This window comes from Pongo pygmaeus, chromosome 13 (assembly GCF_028885625.2).
Source record: "Pongo pygmaeus isolate AG05252 chromosome 13, NHGRI_mPonPyg2-v2.0_pri, whole genome shotgun sequence".
NCBI classification, from domain to species: domain Eukaryota; kingdom Metazoa; phylum Chordata; class Mammalia; order Primates; family Hominidae; genus Pongo; species Pongo pygmaeus.
Genome location: NC_072386.2, coordinates 88,309,464 through 88,334,709, shown reverse-complemented (window position 1 = coordinate 88,334,709; position 25,246 = coordinate 88,309,464). Strand labels below are relative to the sequence as shown.

Below are 25,246 nucleotides of genomic sequence, written 5' to 3'. Positions count from 1 at the left end.
AGAGCGACATGTTCAGTTTACTGGAAGGATAAGAATCTCACATAAAGAACAGGTATTCTTTTCTAATTTTGGAATACAATTAACTGTGGTTTATATCTAGCTACTGCATGTCAATGTCTTCTCATCTTACTGACAAGACCTCCAATTTCCATGGTGTATATATGGTGTATTCTGGCACTGTTCAATTTACTCTCAGTGAACAGCCAATATTTTATATAAAATATTTACTTGTCATACAAACTATCTCCTATCCTTGTCTATAAAATGTTTTTAAATGGTAATCACCACTCTTCATGAAGATTACTTTAAAATGCCATCTTAGGCCATTTTGTTCCACTATGAGAATACACCCTGCCATAACAGCTCTTTTGGACTTAGAAAAAAATAAATAAAATTCTGTATTTCTTTACAATCCCTCGCCCCCATCCCTTAGGGAAATGGGCATACTTGTGTTTATAAGGAATAGGGATATAGTAACAGGTGAACTGAAGACGACCCTAGTAACACTTTTGTGTTTACCTTCTTGTCTTCCTTGGTCAGAACACACAAGAGCCCAACTGAACAAAAGTGTTACTAGGGTCTTCTTCAAACCCCAGTAATAAAAAAAAAAGCCATATACACAATAAAAGCCCATCTGGTCTTAAACATAAGAACACATTTACAATTAAACCCCTTTTCGCCCTCTTCAAACACCCTTAAATCTCACTTGACTTTAAAATCATTAAGGTCAACCATGGGACACTGCTGTATATTTCAGGGCATCCTGTTCATACTACAACAGTATACCTTCAACAGGGGAAACGATTCTTCATGTTACCCCACATGACAAGTTTGCAGGATCCCAGAGGCCAAGCCTACTGTGTAACAGCTGACAATGCCATCAATTTCTGTGGTGTTTATGGCATGTTCCAGCACATCACACATAAGGTATCATGTGACTAGCTGAATGTGATTTTAAGAGAGTGATCTCCAAACTTCTCATTTGCCTTAAGGATGACGCCTCTGTGCGAAAACACTTTAAACTCTCTTTTAGAATTTCCTTCAAAATCTACAGCATTTTTTCCAGAAAAACCCTTCAGTTTTAGGTCAAAGTTTTATTCGCCCAACTGGGTACCTAACTCCCACTGGTCTCCATCTCCCTAAGGGAACCTTCCTCTACCCCCACAATCTCAGCTGGCTCCCGCAACACTCTCTCAAGGCCTCACCAACTCTCCCAAGTGCAAAAAGCACCACACCGCCTCAATGGTTTCTCAGGCTTCAAATGTTTACTTAATAAACCAGTGGATTCTGCAGGCCAGTGCTGCCCAACGCAGCACCCACGAGCCACTTGTCACGTTTGAACACTTGAAATGTGGATAGTATTACTGAGAAAATGTTTTAATTTAACTGAATTAAATGGCTCTGGCCTGACTGGCAAAAAGGTTAAGCTGATTACTTGAAAAATGAACTCGCGGCCGGGCGCGGTGGCTCATGCCTGTAATCCCAGCACTTTGGGAGGCCGAGGCGGGTGGATCACCTGAGGTCTGGAGTTGGAGACCAGCCTGAACAACAGGGAGAAACCCCGCCTCTACTAAAAATACAAAATTAGCCGAGCATGGTGGCGCATGCCTGTAATCCCAGCTACGCGGGAGGATGAGGGAGGAGAATCGCTTGAACTCAGGAAGCGGAGGCTGAGGTGAGCCGAGATAGCGCCACTGCACTCCAGCCTGGGCAAGAGAGAGACTCAGTCTCAAAAAAAAAAAAAAAAAAAAAAAGAAAAGAAGAAAAGAAAAATGAACACCTGTAGATATACATGTGTTTTTAAATCAATATTACTTCATATATGAAAACATCATCTAAGGGGAACAGCAGGCCAACAGTGTTTCCCAGAGGGAACACTACTCTTGAGAATTTGAAAAGACCTTTAGTTTGAGCATATCCTAAAGAATTCAAATTCTAGATTTTAACGTATTTCTGAAGACCCACATGTGTACTTCTCTTGCGGGCACTTTGGCTAATTTTAGCTACTCCATATTCTACAGATTTGCAACTACGCCGCAATGGAAAAGTCTGGAATAAACACCTTCTCAAGGCAAGAAAGCCTCTCAAGTTTTGTGGCGCGAGCTGGGCACCCAGGCGATAGGCTAGCACGTGGCGGGCACAAAATGTCTGACGGAACATCGGAAAAACGCACGCCCGCGACCCTCCAGCTCGCAACCCCCGGAGCGGCCCACCCTCGCGGGCCCTCCGGGAAGGACAGCGCCGTGCGGTGTAGCCCGGCCCGCCCCGCGTTAGTGGTGACCTCAAAGACTAGAGAGCGAGGATTTAAAACGTCGAGCACACCAGGTAAACCCTGGTCGACGAATTCCCACAAGTTCGCGACTTGTTAACCACAGCCACCTGAGGGCAGGAAACCTGGCCGCTCGCTTAGCCCAGAGCGGGTCGGGAAGCCCCGCGGGGCCGCCCTCGGCGAGAAAGCCACTGGCCCGCTGGGGCACCCGGCCGCGGCGCTAACGGGCCCCGCGCCGGTCCGCGGCGTGAGCGGGGGGGCTCGCGACGGCGGGCAGCCGCACTAAACCCGGGAGACGAATGGGGCAATTCCCACAGGTCGGACCCACGCCCACGCAGCCGCACCGCAAGAGAGCCGCCCTCAGGCCCCTGCAGCCCGCAAGGCGCGCGGCCGACCGCACCAGGCCGCTCTCAAGCACGTGGGAGGCCAAAGGCCGCCCGGCCCACGAGCCGAGCCGAGGCCCGCCCAAAATCCCGCGCGCCGAGCTGAAGAGGCCCGCCCGAAACCCCGCGCGCCAGGCGCGGGGCTGGGGCGGCCGCCTGCCGTTGCCCTTTTAAGAAGAGGGAGGGGGTCGGCAGCGCGCCCGCGACGGGATGAGTCGGCGGCGGCCACGGTGCGCGGCTCCCGCCAGTGCGAGCCAAGCCCCGGCGGGGCGGGGGGATACAGACCGAGAGCTCGGCGCGGGAAGAGGCGGCCGACAGCCAGCGCCGAGGGCGGGCGGGCGGGCGGGCAAGGCCAAGCTCGTGGGCCGGCTCACCAGGCGGAGGGAGACGGGCACCCGCCAACATGGCGCTGCGGCGGCTTGTGGCGCGCCCCGGCTGGCGTGAGGAGCCGCCGCCCGCCCACACGGAGGGGCCAGCCTCCCGGGGCAAGGGCAGGGGCCCTGGGCGCCACCGCCGCGGCGCAGGGGGGAAGGGCGAAGCCGTCGCCCCAACGGTTGGCCCTGGTCGACCCGGGCTGCCACTGGGAAGCCGGAATGGGCAAGGCCGAGGACGAAGAGGGAGCGAGGGAACGGGGGAGAAAGTTTTATTTTTAGGCTTGAAAAATGGCGGGAACCGCGTCCTTTTTTCAAACTTGGCCTCGGGAGGGGCGGCGGTTGCGCCACCTCCGCCGCCCTGGCCCGCCCCTCCCCCGCTCCGCGCGCCAGGCCGCGCCCGCCCAGGCCCCCAGGCGCCCGAGGGGGCTTCTCGCTCCCTTCAAAGGAAAAAAGCCCCCTCCTCGCCCCACGGCCGCTGCCCTCGGCTGGGCCAGCGCCCACCGCGAGCTCCGGCCACAGGAGCCCCCGTCCCGCCCCACCCGCGCCCCTTCCCCGGCCGGCCCGGGGCGCGCGGAGCCCGGCCTGGCCCAGGCGGGGATGGCCGCGCAGCTCCTCGGCAGGCCGGGCCTCCGCCCGTCCGCGCATCCCGGGAGGCTGCAAACATGGCTCCCAGCGTTACACAACCCCCGCCTCCCTCCCTCGCCGCCGGCCACTTGCACACGCGCTCCCTCAGGGGAAAGACCCCAGCGGGCGAAGCGCTCAAAGTTTGCTTTCCTCCACACCGCTGCTTTCCCCCGGCCGCCCCACGGGCCCGCGGGCGGCAAAGAGTTAATCCTCGCGCGCTCGCTCCCCCCTCCGCACCCGCCCGCCTTCCCCGTCCGAGCCCACGAGCTGCGCTCTTCCCCGCGCCGGGGCCGGCGAACCCTCAGCCCGGGCCCCGCAGGTGGCCACCATTACATGCAAGTCATCGGGGGAGAGGGCGCCCAGAGGGGACTCTGCTTACAGCTGCCGGGGTCCTGTTCCTCAGCTCCAGGTGGATCCTCCTCTTCATGTCCATGTTCCCCTCTTCCCCCCTCTTCAAACTTAACTTTCCGCGGCGGGGGCGGAGGGGGGAGAGGCGTCCCGGCCTGCGCAGCGAGGGCCGTCGGAAGGGTTTGCTAGCGGCGGAGGCCGGCGGCGCGGTCCTGGGTGGCGGGCGGTGTGCGGGCAGGCGAGCGGAGCCCCCGGAGCCAAGTTACTCACGGGAGCGGAGAGAAACCATGGAGGGAAAAGGGGGCTGGAGCGCAGCGCTGGGCTCACTACCGCCGCCCCCGGCCGCGGCCTGCACTGCGCTTAAACCGGCGACGCGGCACGGCAGCTGCTCGGCTCCACTCGGCCCCGCGCGGCGCTGCTCGGCTCGGCGGCCGCGGCTGCACCAAGGACGGGGCGGGGAGACGCGCGGCGGGCGGGGCGGAGGCTGGGGAAAGGCGCAGCCCGAATAGAGGAGCGACTTCCTCCCTCTCTCCGATTGCACGTGGGGCGGCTGATGTAAGAGCTTTCTCGTGAGTGGGGGGGCTTCCTCGCCCCCCGACCCCCGCCGCGCTGAGACTGCTTCTACCCCCGGCCCCACCTCGTTGCGCCCGGAGCTGGGCTTGCGGCCAGGGCTGGGAGGTTCGCGGGAAGGGCTGGTGGGAAGCTTTGCAGTCCGGCTTCGGGGGTCCCTAAAACCCAGTCCAACCGGGGAGGCTCACGGGGGCGGCCCGACGCCCGCGGAGGCGCGAGATGTGAAGAAACCGGGGACAGAGAGGCTTTGATGTTCACCTTTTGCCTGCCACACAGTCTGGGGCTAACAGGCCGAACCCCGCTGCCTCCTTGGCAGAGTGGCGTCCGTAGTGCCGCCGAGGATCCCCCCCACGTCGGGACGGAATCGCGGCCGGCCGGCCCTGGCAGGGCAGCTGGGGTCGCTTGCTAAGCCACAGAGCAGCCGAGCATCCCCACCCTGTTCAGGAGAGTCTCCCTCGGTTTTCTAACATTTTAATAGGAGCTAGAGAAGGAAACGATTAGCATTTCTAATAGGGCCTCAGGGTTTCCCCGCAGACCTTTTTTTTTTTTTTTTTTAAATCTCATTTATTCCTTAGGGCACCCCTGTGAAGTGTGTAAATTCTTGGTGGTCTAAGTTTTGCTGAAACCTGGCAGGCAGCCTTTGTCATGGTCTGGCTCAAAGGGTCCCAGGGGTTAGAGCACCAGATCGAGGTGAGTGTTGTGTTTTGCAGAACACCGGGGAATGACGTTATATTCAGCGTAAAATAAGTAAATACATAATGTGTCAAATCAAATACAATCTAAGAAGATCGTACTGACAAGAAGCACCAAAAACTAAGAACAATTTGTTAAAGAAAAACTTGAAATTCTATGCATTAACATAAAGTTTCATGGAAGTTAAGAAAGTGCCCCCTTTCCTATTTTACCTAAGTTTTAGTGGCAAACAACCCAAACTTAGTTGTAAACCAATTATATATCAGCTTTTAAAATACTGAGTGAGTTAACATTTGAAGATGAAAGTTTTAGAAGGAATATGGGAAAAGAAAAACTTTCTAGTATGTAGTTCCCTGACTCCTTTTGTAGTCTCAGCAGACGTCTTTATGACAAGGGAAAATGGAGACAGATGTTCTCAGGAGGTTACAAAAGGTCTGTAACTAAGGTTATGAGAACCACAGGGCTATGCAATGAGGGCTTTTACCAAAAAAAAAAAAAAAAAAAAAAAACCACACAAATCGGTTTCTTGAGCCAACAAGCGATTATTGAGGATCTGCTTTAAGGGGCTTGATATTATTTCTCTAATTCTCAGACAACTTTGTGAAGTAGGTGATAATTTAATCATTTTACAGATGAGGAGCTCAGGAATCTTAAGCTGCACGTCCAGCAAGAAGCAGAGCTAGGATTTAGACCCAGATAGGTCTGACTCCACAGCCCACCATCTTCTGCTACATCATCAGTCTGGCTAGAGTGGAGTCACAGCATGGTGGGGGGCTACTTTGGTGCTGTAGGTTGGGAACAGTTGCAGAGGGCTTTTAATACCAAACAGCATGCAAGTGTCCTCTTGCAGGAAAAGGGGGGATGGTGCTGAAGGAGTCTTAAACGTGGTAGCTCTGTGCTAGAGAGTGGTAACCTGATGGCTCCCGGAGGAGGTGGTATTAATCCTTAGGATCAGGGCAAATCTTGAGACTCTGTCCTCTCTTTATGGCCAACTGGAGGGTATGAAGGACTCTTTCCCTAGGGTACATAGCTCACAGGATAGATGTGTGTTTTATAGTATTAAGCTACAAAGTAATTAATAAACATAGCCACAATGTGCTGCAAATAGAAGGCAAAAGAGCCAAAGGAGGAGAGACTACAGACACGGCACTGTCCGTTCTTACGCAGCCGGTGCTGGCATGCACCTCTGTGAACAAAGAGCATGTGTTCCAGTGACATGCTTCTTTGTCAGGGGCTTCACTGCCAGAGGCATAAATAACACAGGCAGAGCAGGGTGTGTCTCATTGCCCTGCCAACATCTTCTACGGGACTGTCAGTCTACAGGCCTGAAGGGGCTGTTGTCACAGCGCCTGGGTTTTGAATATTGCTGCACTTAGCATCATTCTCTGTATGCATCTGTGTGTGAGAAAGATGTAGAATATTCAATTGTATCTAATCTGCAAGTATTATCATGTCCATGGATTTATGGATTTCAACAAGGGCTGAAAGGGAATAAGGAAATGTAAAAACAGTTTGTTAGACCAAACTAAGAATTAACTTTTTACTTCCATTGATGTTAACGTTTGACCAGTAAGTAATAAAAATATAAAATAATGCCAGGTTTGGGCACCCCTTGAGCCTTAAAACTGCCTGTTAATCAGAATGGCTGTGTATTCCAAAAAGCTCTAAAATGTCTGAGCAGAACACTCCGAGCCAGTTTGTAACTCCTTGGACCTGTGCCCCACCCCCCTGCCTCAGCAACAGCATGTTACTTGTCATGTGATCAGATGACTTGAGCCTTCCCCACAAACTTTGTGGCTGTGGACAGACTTTAATAAATCTGAAGATGAGAGGAAACAGCCCTACTAGGTCATTGGTTTAATTAGCTCTGAAACCAGCTTAACAGAATGGGCACATTTTAGTAACGACAGTATATGAAGCTGGTATATAATATAGGGTGAGGAAATGATTACTCTTTAAATACTTCCATTCTTCCCATCCTCTTCCATACACATGTGCATACACTGGTAAGAACATCTCTCTTCCCCACCCCGGAGTTTCCACAACTTAGTATGTGTACCTCTATTATCGCAGTTCAGCAACAAATGGTAGTTATTGAAGGATCTAACTTCTCAGTTAGAACTCAGACAAGTATTTCTGGATGATAGGAATGGAGAGGAGGACCTTGGGTCCATCTTTAGAACATAGCAGATGCTTTGCAAATGTATGTTATGTTGAAAATAATGTCACATGTACTAAAAAATACCATCTAGGCAGCTGAGATTATTGAGACAAGGGGAGAGGGAGAGGCAAATGGGTGAAAATGGGTTAAGGGAGGAGATCCTGTTAGTCTCCACATGGTAAAAACAGGAGGGGAATGTGTCAGGTGTACAGGAAGCTCTAGGCCCAGTAACGGGCCCCTGCCCAGGTTCCTTTCTGCTATCTGAACCAGCTAGAGGTGCTAGGCCTTCCTGGTGCAGCAAGGAAGAGCTATGACTACCAAGAGTCAGGTCTAATATTTATTAAGCACCATCCTTATGCCAAGTGCTGTGCATGGGACTTTTGTGTACACTGCTTCTCAGTTAATCCTAGCAACAGCTCCCCGGTACAGGACGATAATCCACCTTTTTTAGTGTTTAGGAAACAGACTCAGCAAAGCCAAGTAGGTTTGCTGAAATTCACATAACTACTAAGAAGCTAGATTTCTCTGTCATTAAGGGCTCACTGTAATTCATTCTCATTACTTTGATCGACTAGTCCTCACAACTGCTTCTGAAAAAAAAACCACATTTTTTCCTGTTTTAAAAAGGTTTACTTGCTCATTGTGCAGAGAAAATTAAAAAATAGAAAATAAATTTAAAAGTTCCTGCCATTGAGATATAACCACCATTAAGTTGTATATCCTTGCAATTTTTTTCTATACTATACATATTGTTTTTAAGTGTTGGGATCAGATTGAAGATTTTTTTTAGAAACTTGTTTTTTCCACCTATCATTATGATAAATCTATATTAATATAACTTTCTTCAGTGGTTTTCCCTTTTAGGAGAAGGACTTCAGTGAGACGAGAATCCCACTCCACCACTTACTGGCTGTGTGCTTTAGGGCAAAACATATAGCTTCTCTGGGCCTCAGGCTGGCTCATCTCAGAACTATTGAGGGTTGGACATAATTACATTAGAGAAGCTGAGTGCCTGTCACTTTTCTCTGCACCCCAGCTGCAGTCACTGCAAGCCTGAGTCCCTTCCTTACCCAAGCAGCATCCCAGAGCCTGCTGGCCTCTTCCAAGGCTAGGAACATTCTGCTGTTTCCATCTCTGCTCCATGTGCTACCCCTTTGGCTGAGGGGGAAATATGTTTTTAAATCTCAAATAGTCAGGCTCATTTTCTGCTTCACACAGTCCTTGGTCTCTCTTGAGGAACTTGGAACATGCTCCTGAGCTACACTGGAAAATATCGAAGTGCCCTTCTCCATAATTAGCCAGCATTCCTGCCATCTGGACCCTCTCATACCTCACAGGGATTTCCTTGTCCACATGGAACTGAGACTGATCCAAGAGTCCAGCTCCTGCTGACTGAACTCTGCCATCTGTTCCCCAGCTTGCCTTACCTGCTCCTGTCCAACCAGGCACCCCTCTGTGGGCCTGTGCTTTAGTCCTTTTTCACTCTAGACCCTGGCACTACTGAGGTGGCTTGCGTGGTCATAAATTTGCTAGTCTCTTATTTTGATAAAGGCTGCAAGTAGCAAATATCCTTATCCTTAAAAATAAGGGCATCTAGGCCCCTGGCTTCTTTTTATGTTTATTTATGCATGTACTATAGAAAACTTGGAAACTATACCTACAGAGAAGAAAATAAGAATTTCCATCCAAGGCTTTTTTAAAGGGCCAAGCACTGTTCATGTTTTGTTGTCTATTCCTCCAGTCTTTTCTCTACACACATATGGCATTTTCCGAAGTCTCGGATAGTGAGAAGCATCATCTCATTAGTAAGAGCTTTTCGGGAGGGAGGGGGAACCCACAACATCAAATATTCATGTCAATTTTAAGAGATATTTCACATATAGAAGTGAAAAAAGTATAATACCTAGGAAATATTACAGTTAAAAATATTTTTCAAAAGTGGGATAGTATAACCTGCTTTTTAGTTAACAATATATTATAGACATATTTCCATTCATTGAATAATCTCCTACAATATATATTCCTTGAAGATATTCTTCTACAAAAATGAAAATTTGTTTTCTTTTTCTGGGCATAAGGACAATACACATTCATGTAGCAAATTCATATAATGCAAAAAAGTATAAATAAGAAAATAAAAGCCAGACAAAATCCCATTACTTAGAGGGACTACTGTTAACATTTTTGTGACTATTTTCCAAGCTATTACTCTATGAATGAAGATGCATATATATAATATATAATTTTATATAAATGGGATTCTATAAATGATACTTTATAATACGTTTTTCATTTTCACTAAGCAATGGGTCACAGAGATTGCTCAGTCAGTAAGTTGGATCTACTTCATTTTTAAAGGCTGCATCATATTTTATTGTACAGATTGGAGAATAATTTACTCACCTGGTCTCCTACTGATAGACATTTAGATTACTTCCAGTTGTTTACTATTATACATAACATCGTTGAATACATTTAGCTCCTTGGAATAAATTCCTAGAAGTGCAGTTCCTGAATCAGAGTGTATACATTTCAAACTGGTATATACATAGCCAAATTGCCCTACAAAGGCTACTACTTTATACTCCCATTAGCAGTGTACAAGACTTCCCCTCACTCTTGCCTAAACTAGGTATTATCTTTGAAAAAATGTTGTCAATTAGTTTTCAACAAGGGTGCCAAGACAGTTCAATGAGGGAAAGAATAGTCTTTTCAACAAATGATATGGGACAATTGGCTGTCCACCAGCAAGAGAATGAAGTTGGACATCATTTACAAAAATTAATTCAAGGCCAGGCGCGGTGGCTCACACCTGTAATCCCAGCACTTTGGGAGGCTGAGGTGGGTGGAGCACGAGGTCAGGAGATGAAGACCATCCTGGCTAACATGGTGAAACCCCATCTCTACTAAAAATGCAAAAAAGCCGGGTATGGTGGTGGGCGCCTGTAGTCCCAGCTACTCGGGAGCCTGAGGCAGGAGAATGGCATGAACCTGGGAGGCGGAGCTTGCAGTGAGCCGAGATCGTGCCACTGCACTCCAGCCTGGGCGACAGAGCAAGACTCCGTCTCAAAAAAAAAAAAAAATTAATTCAAAATGGATCGTACACCTAGATACAAGGATTAAAACTATAAGACTCAGAAGAAAAAGTAGGATGACCTTGGATTCGGCAAAGTTTTTTTAGATAGGACACCGAAAAGAAAAATAGATTAATTGGACTTCATCAAAATTTAAAATTTTGTGTTTCAAATGACTCCATCAGGAGACTGAAAAGACAATGCATGGGATGGGAGAAAATATTGCAAATCATATATCTGATAAGACACTTGTCTTCAGATGTATAAAGAACTATTTCAGGCTGGGCACGGTGAATCATGCCTGTAATCCCAGCACTTTGGGAGGCTGAGGCAGGCAGATCAGTTGAGGTCAGGAGTTCAAGACCAGCCTGGCCAACATGGTGAAACGCCGTCTCTACTAAAAATACAAAAATTAGATGGGTGTGGTGGCGTGGCCCTGTGAAGCTGAGGCGGGAAAATTGCTTGAACCCGGGAGTCGGAGGTTGCAGTGAGTCGAGATTGTGCCACTGCACTCCAACCTGGGCAACAGAGTGAGACTCCGTCTCAAAAAACAATGGGCAAAGGATTTGAATATACAGTTCTCCGAAGAAGATATACACATGGCCAACAAGCATATGAAAAAATGCTCAACATCATTAGGGAAATGTAAAAACCACAATGACATACAACCTCACACCCTTGTGCATTGCTGGTGAGAATGTAAAATGGTGCAATCTCTTTAGATCTTGGCTCACTGCAACTGCCGCCTCCCAGGTCCAAGTGATTCTCCTGCCTCAGCCTCCCGAGTAGCTGGGATTACAGGCGCCTGCCGTCATGCGTGGCTATTTTTTTTTTTTGTATTTTTGTAGAGAGGGGGTTTCACCCTGTTGGCCAGGCTGGTCTCAAACTCCTGTCCTCAGGTGATCCACCCGGCTTAGCCTCTCAAAGTGCTGGGATTACAGGCGTGAGCCACCGTGCCTGGCCAACAACCTCTTTGGAAAACAATTTTGAAATTGTTTTGTTTACAATGTCAGGTTCATAGAAAAAGAAAAAGTTAAACATGGAATTACATATGAGCCAGCAATTTCACTCCTAGGTATATACCCAAGAAAATGAAAATGTATGTCTACACAAAATTTGCACATGAATGTTTATTGCAGCATTAGTCTTAATAGGCATAAAATGGAAATGACCCAAATATCCATTAGCGATGAATGAATAAACAAAATGTGGTTATCCATACAATAGAATATTATTTGGCCATGAAAAGGAATGAACATGGGTAAACCTTAGTAACATTATGCTAAATGAAAGAAGCCAGACATGAAGGCCACACTGTGTGGTTCTGTTTATGTAACATGTCCAGAATAGGTAGACAGAGACAAAGCAGATTTGTGGTTACCAGAGGTTTGGGGGAAGGGAGGATGCAGAATGACGGCTAACAGGTTTGGGGTTTCTTTCTGGAGTGATGAAAACATTCCAGAATTAGACTGTGGTGATGGTTTGGTTGTACAACTTTGTAAGTATACTAAAAACCACTGAATTGTACACTTTAAAAAAAGTTAAACATATTGCTACCATATGACCCAGCAATTCTACTCCTAGGCAAATATCCAAAAGAATTGAAAACATAAATCTACACAAAAACTTGTAAAGGAATGTTCATAGCAGCATTATTCATAATACTTCCAAAGTAGAAATAACCCAAATCCATCAACTAGTGAATGCATAAACAAAATATGGTGTATCTGTGTGGTAGGCAAAATCGTGGCCCCCAAGGGACTTTGCAGATGTGATTAAGGATCTTGAGATGGGGAGATTATCCTGGATTATCCACATAGGCCAGTATGATCACAAGGTACTTAAAAGTTGAAGAGGAAGATGAAAGAAGAAAAAAGGAAATTTTGACTATAAAAAAGGAGGCTATAGTGATGTGGTGTGAGAAGGACTTGAATGCTGGCCTTGAAGGTGGAGGAAAGGAGCCATAAACGCAGGAATGTGGATGGCATCTACAAAGTGGAAAAGGGAAGGAAAAAAAATCTCCCTTGGAGCCTCCAAAAAGGAACACAGCTCTGACAACACCTTGGTTTTAGCCCAATAATACCTGCTTCAGGTTCCTAACCTACAAAACTGTAAGGTAATAAATTTGTGTTGTTTTAAGCTACTAAATTTGTAGTAATCTGTGGCCGGGTGCGGTGGCTCACGCTTGTAATCCCAGCACTTTGGGAGGCCGAGGCGGATGGAGCATGAGGTCAGGAGATCGAGAGCACAGTGAAACCCTGTCTCTACTAAAAATACAAAAAATTAGCCGGGCGTGGTGGCGTGCGCCTGTAGTCCCAGCTACTCCGGAGAGGCTGAGGCAGGAGAATGGCGTGAACCCGGGAGGCTGCAGTGAGCTGAGATCGCGCCACTGCACTCCAGCCTGGGTGACAGAGCAAGACTCTGTCTCAAAAAAATAAATAAATAAATAAATAAATTTGTGGTAATTTGTTATAGCAGCAAATGGGAAACAAATATATCCACACAATGGAATACTATTTGGCCATAAAAAGGAATTAAATGCTGATACATGCTACAACATTGATGAACTTTGAAAATATGCTAACTGAAACGAACCAGACATAAAAGGCCACATAGTGTATGATTCCACCTAGATGAAATGTCCAAAATAGGCAAACCTGGCTGGGCGCGGTGGCTCATGCCTGTAATCCCAGCACTTTGGGAGGCCAAGGCGGGCAAATTGCCTGAGGTCAGGAGTTTGAGACCAGTCTGGCTAACATGGTGAAACCCCGTCTCTACTAAAAATATTTTCAAAAAAAGTAGCCGGACGTGGTGGCGTGCGCCTGTAATCCCAGCTACTCGGGAGGCTGAGGCATGGGAATTGCTTAAACCAGGGAGGTGCAGGTTGCAGTGAGCTGAGATCACGCCACTGCACTCCAGCCTGGGTGACACAGTGAGACTCCCTCTCAAGAAAAAAAAGGCAAACCCACAGAGACAGATTAGTAGTTTCCAAGGACTGGAAGTTATGGGGAGTGACTGCTAATGAGTATGGGGCTTCTTTTTTGGGGAAGGGAAATGCTCTGGAATTTGGTAGTGGTGATGGTTGCACAACTGTGTGAATATACTAAAAATCACTGAATTGTATACTTTAGAAGGATGAACTTCATATAACTATCCCAATAAAACTGATAAACTTTGTCAATTAGGTAAGTTGAAAATATCCCATTTGGTTATTTCAATTTGTACTTCTTTATATAACAAATAAAGCTAAATACTTTTTCAGATATTTTTAAGCCATTTGTACTTCTTTGTAAGTTGCGTGTTTGTGTCTTATTGGTGTTTTAAAATTATTTATTAACAAGTGCTCTTATATATTAAGAATGTTAGCCTTTAGTCTAACATATACATATCAAAACTATTTTTCCCAATTTTTTATGTGTGCTTTTAAAATGTTGTTTATAGGATAGAGATATATCTCCATGTATAGGTATAAACACACACACACACACACACACACACATACACATACATACACCACACACATACAGGGAGAGATGAAGAAAAATTTTAAATTTTTATTTAGGATCAAACCAATCTTTATGGTTAATGCTTTTATGTCATGATTAGAAAGACCTTCCTCACTCCAAGATTATATCAGTATTCACCTATATTTTCTTCTGGTACTTCTGGTTTCATTTTTTATGTGAAATCTTTCATCTACTTGGACTTTCTTTTTTTTGAGACAGGAGTCTCACTCTGTCGTCCAGGCTGGAGTGTAATGGTGCGATCTCAGCTCACTGCAACCTCTGCCTCTGAGGTTCAAGTGATTCTCCTGCCTCAGCCTCCCGAGTAGGTGGGATTACAGGCACCCATCATCATGCCTGGCTAATTTTTTTGTATTTTTGTAGAGATGGGGTTTCACCATGTTGGCTAGGCTGGTCTTGAACTCCTGATCTCAGGTGATCCACCTGCCTCAGCCTCCCAAAATGTTGGGATTACAGGCGTGAGCCACTGCGCCCATGCTTCTTGGACTTTTAATGTATAGTTTGAAGTAAAGATCTCATGTTCTTTATTTTAATGGCTAGCTGTTATTCCAATACCATTCCTTAAATAACCATCTTTCCCCCAATGAACATGAAATGTGACCTTTATAACATACTACATCCTTACATATTCGTAAGTCTCTCTTTCCTTCCTTCCTTCCTCCCTCCCTTTCTCTCTTTCTTTCCTTCCTTTCCTTCCTTCTCTTTTCTTTCTTTCTTTTCTTTTTTCTTTTCTTTTCTTTCTTTCCTCCTCTCCCCTTCCCTTCCCTTCTCTTCTTTTCTTGCTCTGTTGCCCAGGCTGGAGTGCCGTGCCACAATCTTGGCTCATTGCAACCTACACCTCCCAGGTTCAAGCGATTCTCCTGCTTCAGCCTCCCGAGTAGCTGGGATTACAGGCACGTGCCACCATGCCCAGCTAATTTTTGTATTTTTAGTAGAGATGGGGTTTCACCATATTGGCCAGGCTGGTCCCTACCTCCTGACCTTAAGTGATTCACCCGCCTCAGCCTCCCAAAGTGCTGGGATTACAGGCGTGAGCCACGACACCCAGCTGTAAGTCTATTTCTGAACCTCCTTCTCTGTTCATTTATTTTTCTGTCTGTGGCCTTATCAGTACCTCTGGGAGAGTTTAGAAAATGCTAAGCCAGTGGACAAATGGCAGAAGAGCAGAAGTTTACTTTCTGGAGAAATAGGCAAATAGAGGCACTGGGCTCAGAGACACCAGGCCCAGATGAGGGTGGCTGTGGATTCCCCAGGCCCATTTCTTATCTCTCTTTCTGCAAAAGAACATACTATCAGCCAAGATGTAGAATGGTATCAGAAGGATTTCTAGTTAGTCATGGTAAACTGATATGCTTATCTTCATACCCTCCCAAATCACTAAAATGATTTAAGGATAGAATTGAGGAAATTTGCCCCAAAAATAGCACAAAAATATAAAGAAATATACTAAAGGAAAAATACATATAAAAGTAGAGAATCGGTCCAGGAGGTCCAACATCTGACTAATCAGAGTTCAAGAGAGACAGAAAAGACAGAATGGAGGGGATGAACTGGAAGTCTGCATCCTAAATGGTGAGCTACTCCTCCAACTCCCCTTTTCCCAGCTGGCTCCAGAATGCTAATGGCTATCTCCAGAGGCAGGAGACTGGAAGAGTCTTTTCTGGGGGAAAGTGACTGGTTTAAGAAAAAATAAGATAACCACATTTGGCTTTTTTTTTTAGCTGTCATATTTTTAATTTCCAAGGGCTCTTTCTTATTTTTAATGTTCATTTTTCATAACATGCTGTTTTTATTCCATTAATGTAACATATTTTAACCTTTTTTTTTCTTTCAAGCATATGGAGCTCAGGTGAACATAGTTTAACATCTTTAAATACATACACATGTATTTATGTATGTAAACATATATACATAAATATATGTATACATAAATATATTTATGGACATATTTATATCTAACATATATACATTAAATATATATATTTTTTATTCATTTTTTGAGGGACGCAGTCTTGCTTTGACCCAGGCTATAGTGCAGTGGCATGATCATAGCTAACTGCAGCCTCAAACTTCTAGGCTCAAGCGATCCTCGTGCTTCAGCCTCCTGAGTAGCCACCACGCCTGGCTAATTTTTTTATTTTTAGTAGAGACAGGGTCTCACTGTATTGCCCAGGCTGGTTTCTCCCAGGCTGGTCTCTAAATCCTGGCCTCAAGTGATCCTCCCACCTCAGCCTCCCAAAGCTCTGGGGTTAGAGGCAGGAGCCACCACCAAGCTTGGCCCCTTAAGTTTTATTCTGATCTCTGAATTGTCTCTATTTTCGCCAGGTTTCTATTTATTTGTTTATATTTGGGACAGAATTTTTGCTCTTGTCATCCAGGCTGCAGTGCAGTGGTACCATCTCAGCTCACTGCAACCTCCGCCTCACAGGTTCAAGCAATTCTCCTGCCTCAGCCCCCCAAGGAGCTGGAATTTTAGGTGCCTGCCACCACGCTCGGCTAATTTTTCTGTATTTTTAGTAGAGACGGGGTTTCACCATGTTGGCCAGGCTGGTCTCGAACTCGAAATCGACCTCAGATGATCCACCTGCCTCAGCCTCCCAAAGTGCTGGGATTACAGGAGTGAGCCACTGCACTCGGCCTCCAGGTTTCTTTTTAGTAACACAGAGTTCTGGCTTTCATTGTAGAGTCTTTCCTGAATATATGATCATCCTTAAATATCCATTTATATTTATGAGAGAGGCACTAAAAAGTGCTTCTGTGGGAACTCTGTGTCCCCTGGTAGGTCTTAAAGACTAGTGGGCACTCCCCTAGGGTGATCAGGAAGCAGGTTCCTTGAGGAACCCCCAAATGTCAGTATTTTTAGTACTGATAGCTGTAAATAATGAAATTATCAAACAATAATACAACGCAATTCCTCTAGGATTCCAGATCGAAATGGCCCACCAAGACATGTCATAATGAAGTTGCAGAAAAGTAGAAATCTTAAAAGTGTCCTAATAGGGGAAAAAAAATTTATAATCTAAGGACTAGAATTCAAAATGGCATGAGCCTTCTCAATAGAACACTGGAAACTAGAAGACAGTGGAGCAACTGACACTGTCTTCAAAATTGTGAAGAAAGTTATCATCTTAGAACTTCCGCAGCCAAATTATCATTCAAGAGTAAGCATAGAATAAAGACATTTTCATACATTCAGGGTGTCAGATTATTGACCCTCCATGCACCCCTTTTCAGGAAGCTCCTGAAGAATACACTCCCATAATGTTAGCTGTACAGCTGGCCCGGAGGGCAATCCTGTGTAGGCGGGAACCAGAGGACAGAAGGTTCTTGGGGTGGCCGGGGGTGGGGTGGTGGGGGGATGTCAGGAAATAACAATCAAGGATACCACCTGCGTAACCACGCTGAGAAGAGAGAGGAGTTTTACAGCTCTGACGGATGCAGCAAATTAAGCCAAAGGAAGACAAAAAGAGGTTATTCTTAACACCAGGAAAAATTAAAAGTTGTACAAAAAATATAGTATGTTATATGTAGGTCTTAAAATCACCTGTAAACACCACATACAGAGTCACATTAACATAAGGAACCATTACTGAAAGGAGGGAGGAGTCAAAAGTGTGTGAGAGTAAGGATGAAGAGAGATAAAGTCTTATTTTTCATAGTAGGAAGTCAATAGTTAATGTCAAAAAATTTAAAAAAGAATAATATAGTCATAGTATTTATATAAAAGGAGGTAAACAACAGAAGCAACTGCTAAAAGAACAGTCTCTGGAGCACTGTCTGTGGAGAATGACAAGTGAGGTGGGAAGAGCTAAGGCAGGGGCCTGCCGTTTTTGGTAACAGACTTTGTTTTCTTGTTGTTGTTGTTTGTTTGTTTTGAGCTGGAGTCTCGCTCTGTCACCCAGGCTGGAGTGCAGTGGCACAATCTCAGCTCACTGCAACCTCCGCCTCCTGGGCTCAAGCAATCCTCCCACCTCAGCCTCCCCGGTAGCTGGGATTATGGGCACGCGCCACCATGCCTGGCTGATTTTTATATTTTTAGTAGAGGCGGGGTTTCACCGTGTTAGGGAGGCTGGTCTTGAACTCCTGACCTCAAGTGATCCACCCGTCTCGGCCTCCCAAAGTTCTAGGATTACAAGTGTGAGCCTCTGCGCCTCCAGACTTTGGAGTAGTTCTATTTGATGTTTAAAACTCTGCCCATGTATTACTCTGAAACAAATAAGATTTAAGTTGAAAAAGCAAGCAAGCTGGCAGAGGAGGGTCCTGACCTTGGGTGTAGGTGCTGGGAAAAGGTGCTCTGCCTCCTCAGTGATCTGTTCCCATCAAGCTAATGTCCCAGAGGGGCAGAGGACAGATAGTGTGGGAGCAGCCAAGGGCATTCTTTCCTTTTCTCAGGCATCCGCTCATAAAATTCAGGTGAGTATAATGTGTGCTCTAAATTGGGTCAGTTTTTCTTAATACAGCTGCAACATGCACATTAGAAGAACAGAAAACAGAAATGCTGCCAAGACTCTGGCATCAGATTTCTTTCAGACTTTTTATGGTGTTGGGAATTCCTAATTTTCCGTTTTCTTCAGATATTTTTCAGTAAGGAATTGAGAAAAAGTAGGAGACTACTAGGAAGCCTCTGTTTTTTACCAACATTTGGGCTTTTTATTTTTTTGAGACAGGGTCTCGCTCTGTCGTCCAGCCTGGAGTAAAGTGGCGTGATCACTGCAACCTCAAACTCCTGGGCTCAAGCAATCCTGCCACCTCAGCCTCCCAAGTAGCTGGGACTACAGGTGCATCCCACCATGCCTGGACAATTTTATTATTATTATTATTATTATTATTATTATTATTATTATTATTATTTTGTAGAGATGGGGGTCTCCCTATGTTGCCCAGGCTGGTCTTGAACTTCTGGGCTCAATCAACCCTCCTGCCTTGGCCACCAAAAGTGTTGGGATTAGAGGCGTGAGCTACTGTGCCTGGACTCTCTTTCTCTCTCCCCCTCATTTGGGAATAGTTACAGTGAAATACACAGATCTCAAGCATACAATTGATGAGTTTTGACAAAAGTATACACCTGTATAACCAGTCCCTCAGTCAAGATAGAAAGTACTGCTATCACATCCCCCTGTGTTCCTTCCAATGCCTATCAGAGACAACCCTTATTCTAAATTATATCCCTATAGATGATAATGATGATGATGATGATGATTGTTTAAGACAGAGTCTTGCTCTGTCACCAGGCTGGAGTGCAGTGGTGCCATCTCGGCTCACTGCAGCCTCCACTTCCTGGGTTCAGGCAATTCTCCTGCCTCAGCCTCCCAAGTAGCTGGGATTACAGGCGCCTGCCGCCATGCCCGGCTTTTTTGTATTTTTAGTAGAAACAGGGCTTTCACCATATTGGCCAGGCTGTTCTCTAACTCCTAACCTCAGGTGATTCTTCCTTCTCAGCCTCCAAAAGTGCTGAGATTACAGGCGTTAGCCACTGCATCTGGCCCCCATAGATTATTTTACCTGTTCTTGAACTTCATATGAATGGAATCATACTGCATGTATTCTCTTATATCTGACTTCTTTTACTCAACATGATGTTTTGAGATTTATCTGGGTTGTTGGGTGCATCAGTAGCTCATTTCTTCTTTCTTTCTCTCTTTTATTTTTTGTAGTGACACAGTCCCACCATGTTGTCCAGGTTGGTCTCAAACTACTGGCCTCAACTGATCCTTCCACCTCAGTCCTAAAGCACTGGGATTACAGGTGTGAGCCACTGTGCCTGGCCTTCTTTTTACTGATTAGTATTCCAGTGTATGAATATACCACAATTTGTTTTTTTGTTGTTGTTTGCTTTTTGTTTTTTTGACACTGAGTTTTGCTCTTGTCACCCAGGCTGGAGTGCAGAGGGTGCGATCTCAGCTTACTGCAACCTCCGTCTCCTGGGTTCAAGTAATCCTCCTGCCTCAGCCTCCCGAGTAGCTGGGATTACAGGCGTGTGCCACCACACTCGGCTAATTTTTTTGTATTTTTGTTAGAGACAGGGTTTCGCCATGTTGGCCAGTCTGGCCTCAAACTCCTGACCTCAAGTCATCCATCCACTTTGGCCTCCAAAAGTGCTGGGATTATAGGCGTGAGCCACTGCACCTGGCAACAGTGGAAAAATAATGGATAAACAGTTGATTAACAATGGATAAACAATTTGTTTATTCATTTGCTGGGCAAGTCTCATCTTTCTGGTGATCAGCCTTGTTTCTGAGCTGGAGCAAGTCTTCTTTGACCCTTTTAACTAACACGCTAATGGAGTTGTTGCCACTATATGGAGTTGGAAGTTGAAATAACTAGGCTTTTTAAAGGATCGGCATAATTTACACATAAGCTATAAATGGAAACTGGATGCAATATATGCTCATTTAGGTTAAAGCTATTTCTGTACCAGGAGACCAATTAAAAGCCTGTGGCGGCCGGGCGCAGTGGCTCACGCCTGTAATCCCAGCATTTTGGGAGGCTGAGGCGGGCAGATCACTTGAGGTCAGGAGTTTGAGACCAGTCTGGCCAACATGGTGAAACCCTGTTGTCTCTATTAAAAATACAAAAATTAGCTGGTCATGGTGGCACACGCCTGTAATCCCAGCTACTCAGGAGGCTGAGGCAGGAGAGTTGCTTGAACCTCGGAGGTGGATGTTGCAGTGTGCCAAGATCGTGCCACTTCACTCCAGCCTGGACGACAGAGTGGGATTCCCTCTCAAAAAAAAAAAAAAAAAAGTCTGTGTCAATAAGCCATGTGTGAGTTGACTGAAGTCTGGAGTATGTTTTTTTTTGTTGTGAGAAGAGAAAGTGAGGGACAGATAGGGTAAATATTTCACAAGAAGACTTGCCAAGGCTTTGTGACAGACTAGGTGCATTACATGAAGATGCAGGATGAATCAAGTCCTATTTCAATGCAGACACCTGCCTGCTGAGTTCCTCTTCTCTTCACAGCTTGGGCCAATCAGCCCCTCTGCAGGCTCTGTCCAGTCAGGGAATTTAAAGGGCCCTGGTTCAATAGCTCAGCCTGTCTTCCAGGCTACCTTATACCTTTCATCCTACTTCTGGTATCTAAGCTGTCACCACACACCTCAGGTCTTTTTAAAAGCATGGTGATATTATGGAAAGAACACTGAATTTGGACTTGGTCAATATTTCATTCTTTCATTCACTGAGGCTCTCTACATTGCAGTATCGCCACTCCTCCAGACTGTTTTGGTAATCAGAACAATTGATTTCAAAGTTCTTGTTATGGTTCATAAGAAACTGAATAAGAGAAATTACCTGTGGGAGGGGAGTAGGCGGGATGAGGAAGAAGTAGGAGTGAAACTTTTTAGTGCATACCTTTTTATACTTAAAAATGTTTTTTGAACCATATGAACACATTACTCTTTCAAAAAATATTTTTAAATCCTGAATGGAATAACCTAAAAATATGTCTATAAATTAGGCATTCTAGGCTGCTGAAAAGGAATGGGGTACAGAGATTGTCTACCACCTATTTGTGAGAATGTTGAGGTCCATTAGACAGGCAGTCCTGTCACTTTGAGATAGATGGATTGCCATTTCTGCTTAATGACCAAAAATGGGAAATGAGTTACAGTGGAAAGAACTCTGCTCTGGAATAAAGACATCTGGGTCCGGGTCCTGGTTTAACTGTGTAACTTAGGTGGGTTCCATCCCCCGTCTGTGTCTTCTATTAGCTAAAAGAGAAGGACTGCATGATCTTTGAAACTCTTCCAGCTCTGACATGCTAGACTATAATGCTAATTTCTAAGCAACAGAGGTTGATTCCAACTCTAGGATAGGGCATGCAATTAATCCTAATTTATCAGCATAGTCCCACATCTTGTCACACTTATTCAGAAGTGAGCACTGTCTTAGATTGAGTTCTCCGGAAACAGAATTTAAGATGGAAAGTTGCATGCAGAAGGGTTTTTTTTTCATTTTTATTTTTTTCTTATTTCTTTTTTTTAAATATTGAAACAGGGTCTTGCTATGTTGCCCAGGCTGGACTTGAATGCCTGGGCTCAAGCAATCCTTCTGCCTCAGCCTCCTGAGTAGCTGGTACAGAATTGCATCTCTACCTAGTATAGGCATGCACTACTGTGCATGGCATGCAGATGGTTTATTGAAAAGTGTTCTTAGGACATACAACTGTGAGGAAGTAAAGAAGACAGGGTTGAGTATAGAGAGAAGCTGACCAGCAAAATAGTTGCTGTGCAGTTACAATGAAGGCTTTCTCTGGTCCCACTGGGAGCCCAGGAGCTGGGCTAGCCCTTCAGAGTTGTCCTAAGTTGAAGTGTATTCCTACATCAGCCTGTCACTGGCCTCAGGCTGTACCCTAGGAGAACATGAAATGGTTTCCTGAGGCTGAGAGCAGGAATATCCCCTGCAGCTGAAGGATGGGTGTATCTGCAGGGAAGAGGGGCACTGGGCAAGGCCCCACATAGCCACTGTAGGCATATGACTCAGTTTAGATTAACAGAGGTTCTCTAGGGGCTCCTGAGAGACAGGCTTGTAGAAATGACCTTTGTCTATCTGGATATGGACAAGGACTTATGTAGCTCTGGGAATTGTTGGCAGCCATCTCACATCAAAGTCAGCTTTAATGACACTGGTGATCTGCTAAATCAAACCAAGCCTGGAGCCTGAATTACCCTGGACTTTTAGTGTGAACTTTTGTTGTTAGGTCAGTCTGTTGGTTGTGTTTTAGTTACTTACGAATGAATGTATTTTATTTCTTTGAGCAAGGATGAGTTAAAAAAAAACAAAATCAACAAACGAACTTTTTTAAATTTTTTTTTGAGACAGAGTCTTGCTCTGTCACCCAGGCTGGAGTGCAGTGGCGTGATCTCGGCTCACTGCAAGCTCTGCCTAATTTTTTGTATTTTTAGTAGAGACGAGGTTTCACCGTGTTAGCCAGGATGGTCTCGATCTCCTGACTTCATGATCTGCCCACCTCTGCCTCCCAAAGTGCTGGGATTACAGGTGTGAGCCACCACGCCTGGCCCTCTTCTGGGCAGGGTTTCTAAGGTGCTAGCTAAATAATTGTCTTAACTATCCTTTCTCTCCTTGATGAACGCTTTCTCTCTCTTGGCTTCTTTTCCTCCTCCCGATCTCTCCTCTTAAGCTTTAGGTTCCTGTGTCTTCTACAGGATTTCTTCTACAGGATTATTCTGGTACAGGCAAGCCCTATTTTCCCTGCCTTACCTTGAACTTGCACCAGGAGATCCCCAAGGTCCCTCTCAGCTCTAACACTATGAAGTCTGAAAAGTATGGAAACATCTTCCTAAATGTCACTTAAGTCATAAAGTCTCTTTCATTTACTTAATTTTATTAGCCATTTTTTTTCTATTGTTAGAGAAAACAGGCAGCAACCATGTGCAGCAACCATGTGCCAAGTTTGGTTTTGCTATCACATGGATTTGCTGTTTTAACATCACTTTACAACCTGAAAGTTTTTGTTTCCTGAGTTCAATCATCAATAAAATGTATATAAGGTTATATGGATTAAGTGAATTAATGTCTCTAAGGCCTCTAAAAAAGTACCTAACATATAGTTATTAATGAGCACATTTGGAGTATGCGTGTGTTTGTGTATGTGTGTGCACTGTGCTTTAGGGATCAGAAAATACTGCTCTTACAAGTCACCTTTGGGGAGACAGACATTAACAAAAAGTGATATGTTCTAACTGTGATTCAATGTGATAAGGCCTTGTATCAGGACTATATTAAAAGGAATAGAACCAAAGTACTGTAGAAATCCAGAGAGGCAGAAGGGACCAATTCTTGGGGTGCGTGGTGGCCCAGGAAGATTTTGCAGAGGGAGTGTCATTTTAGATGGGTTTCAAAGGCCAGGTAGTAGTAGCTTTCCAGGTTGACAGGAAAGATATTTCAGATAGAGAAACTAGCAGAGACAGGGTTAAAAGAAGTAGATTTAAAATACCTAGCGTGTTGGGGGACTAGGGAAAATGTTTCATTACTTTAAGAATTGTAGCTACTGAAAGAATTGTGGTGAAGAGAACTTCCATGTGCTGGTTTCAAACAGCACATAACAAAAAGAACTTCCAAGATTAGAAGACCCTCAAGAAGCTTCTGTTCTGGATGGGAAGAATCTCCCATGCACTGCAATATGCGACCTTTACATTTTTTGTGTGTGTGCATGGTAAAATTCATGTAATAGTCAGCATTTTAAAGTATAGAATTCAATGGCATTTAGTACATTCACAATGTTGTACAAATGCCACTGCTACCTAGTTCCAGAACATTTTCATCACAAAAGGAAACCCTGTACGCATTAAGCCATCACTCCCCATTCTGGCCTCCCCCAGTCCCTGGCAGCTACTATCTGCTTTCTATCTCTATGGGTTTACCTATTATGGACTTTTCTTTTCTTTTCTTTTTTTGGGGGATAGGATCTGGCTCTGTCACCCAGGCTTGAGTGCGGTGGAGGGCAGAGGTTGCTCACTGCAACCTCTGCCTTCTGGGCTCAAGTGATCCTCCCACCTCAATCTCCCAAGTAGCTGGGACCACAGGCATGCGCCACCATGCCTGGCTAATTTTTGTAGACATTTCATATAAATGTAGTTATATAATATGTAGTCTTTCAACACTGTGAACAAGTCACACAACATCTTAATATTATTATGAAAATAATTTTGACCTAATGACCCAGCTGAAAGAGTATTAAGATTCCCAAGAAGTGTGCAGACCAGACTGAAAACTGCTGGTCTAAGTCATCAAGAAGTGTGGTTCCAGCTCCCCTTTCCAGTTTCTGTTCGGGCAAGGTGATTATCAGGCCCCTGTGTCCAGTCTGAGGGCTCCCAATCTCAGCTGCTCATCTGGGTGAAGACTCCGTCAGCCATTTCCACAAAGCTGAGATTAATGCTACAACAATGGCTTCACATTTCAAACTGCTCAAAGGAACCAAACAACCAAATGAGGACACATTTTATTAGTAGTAAATCTGAAAGTGTTTTTTAAAAAAGACTCTGCCACAAACATTTCCTATAAAATGCTGATCACTACTTGCCACGATCATTACATTTTTATGTTTCAATAATTCCCTTTTACCTGAGATGAGAGCCATCATGTACTTCTGAATATCAAGCAGCAGCCCATGCCATAAATTGCTAACCCCTTTCTCCTCTAATGATCACAGCTTATTTTATTCTTTAAGTATTCTTCTTAGAGTAATTAGCACGCTTATTATACAGC

The 25,246-nt window shown here is 45.2% G+C and overlaps 1 protein-coding gene across 3 annotated transcripts in view; it reads right to left on the bottom strand.

The window, feature by feature from the left end:
- Positions 1–4,943, bottom strand: part of ANP32B (acidic nuclear phosphoprotein 32 family member B) — a 33,107-nt gene extending 28,164 nt beyond the window's left edge. Inside the window, exon 1 of one of the 3 annotated variants that reach the window (XM_054502907.2) lies at positions 4,030–4,943. In XM_054502907.2, the coding sequence (XP_054358882.1) occupies positions 4,030–4,083 (54 nt within the window). In that variant the 5' untranslated portion in view covers positions 4,084–4,943. Of the gene's footprint in view, positions 1–2,937; positions 3,422–4,029 lie in introns of those variants that run through there. The other 2 variants (XM_063649748.1, XM_054502906.2) reach the window with 2 other exon arrangements.
- Positions 4,944–25,246: the final 20,303 nt, after the last annotated feature.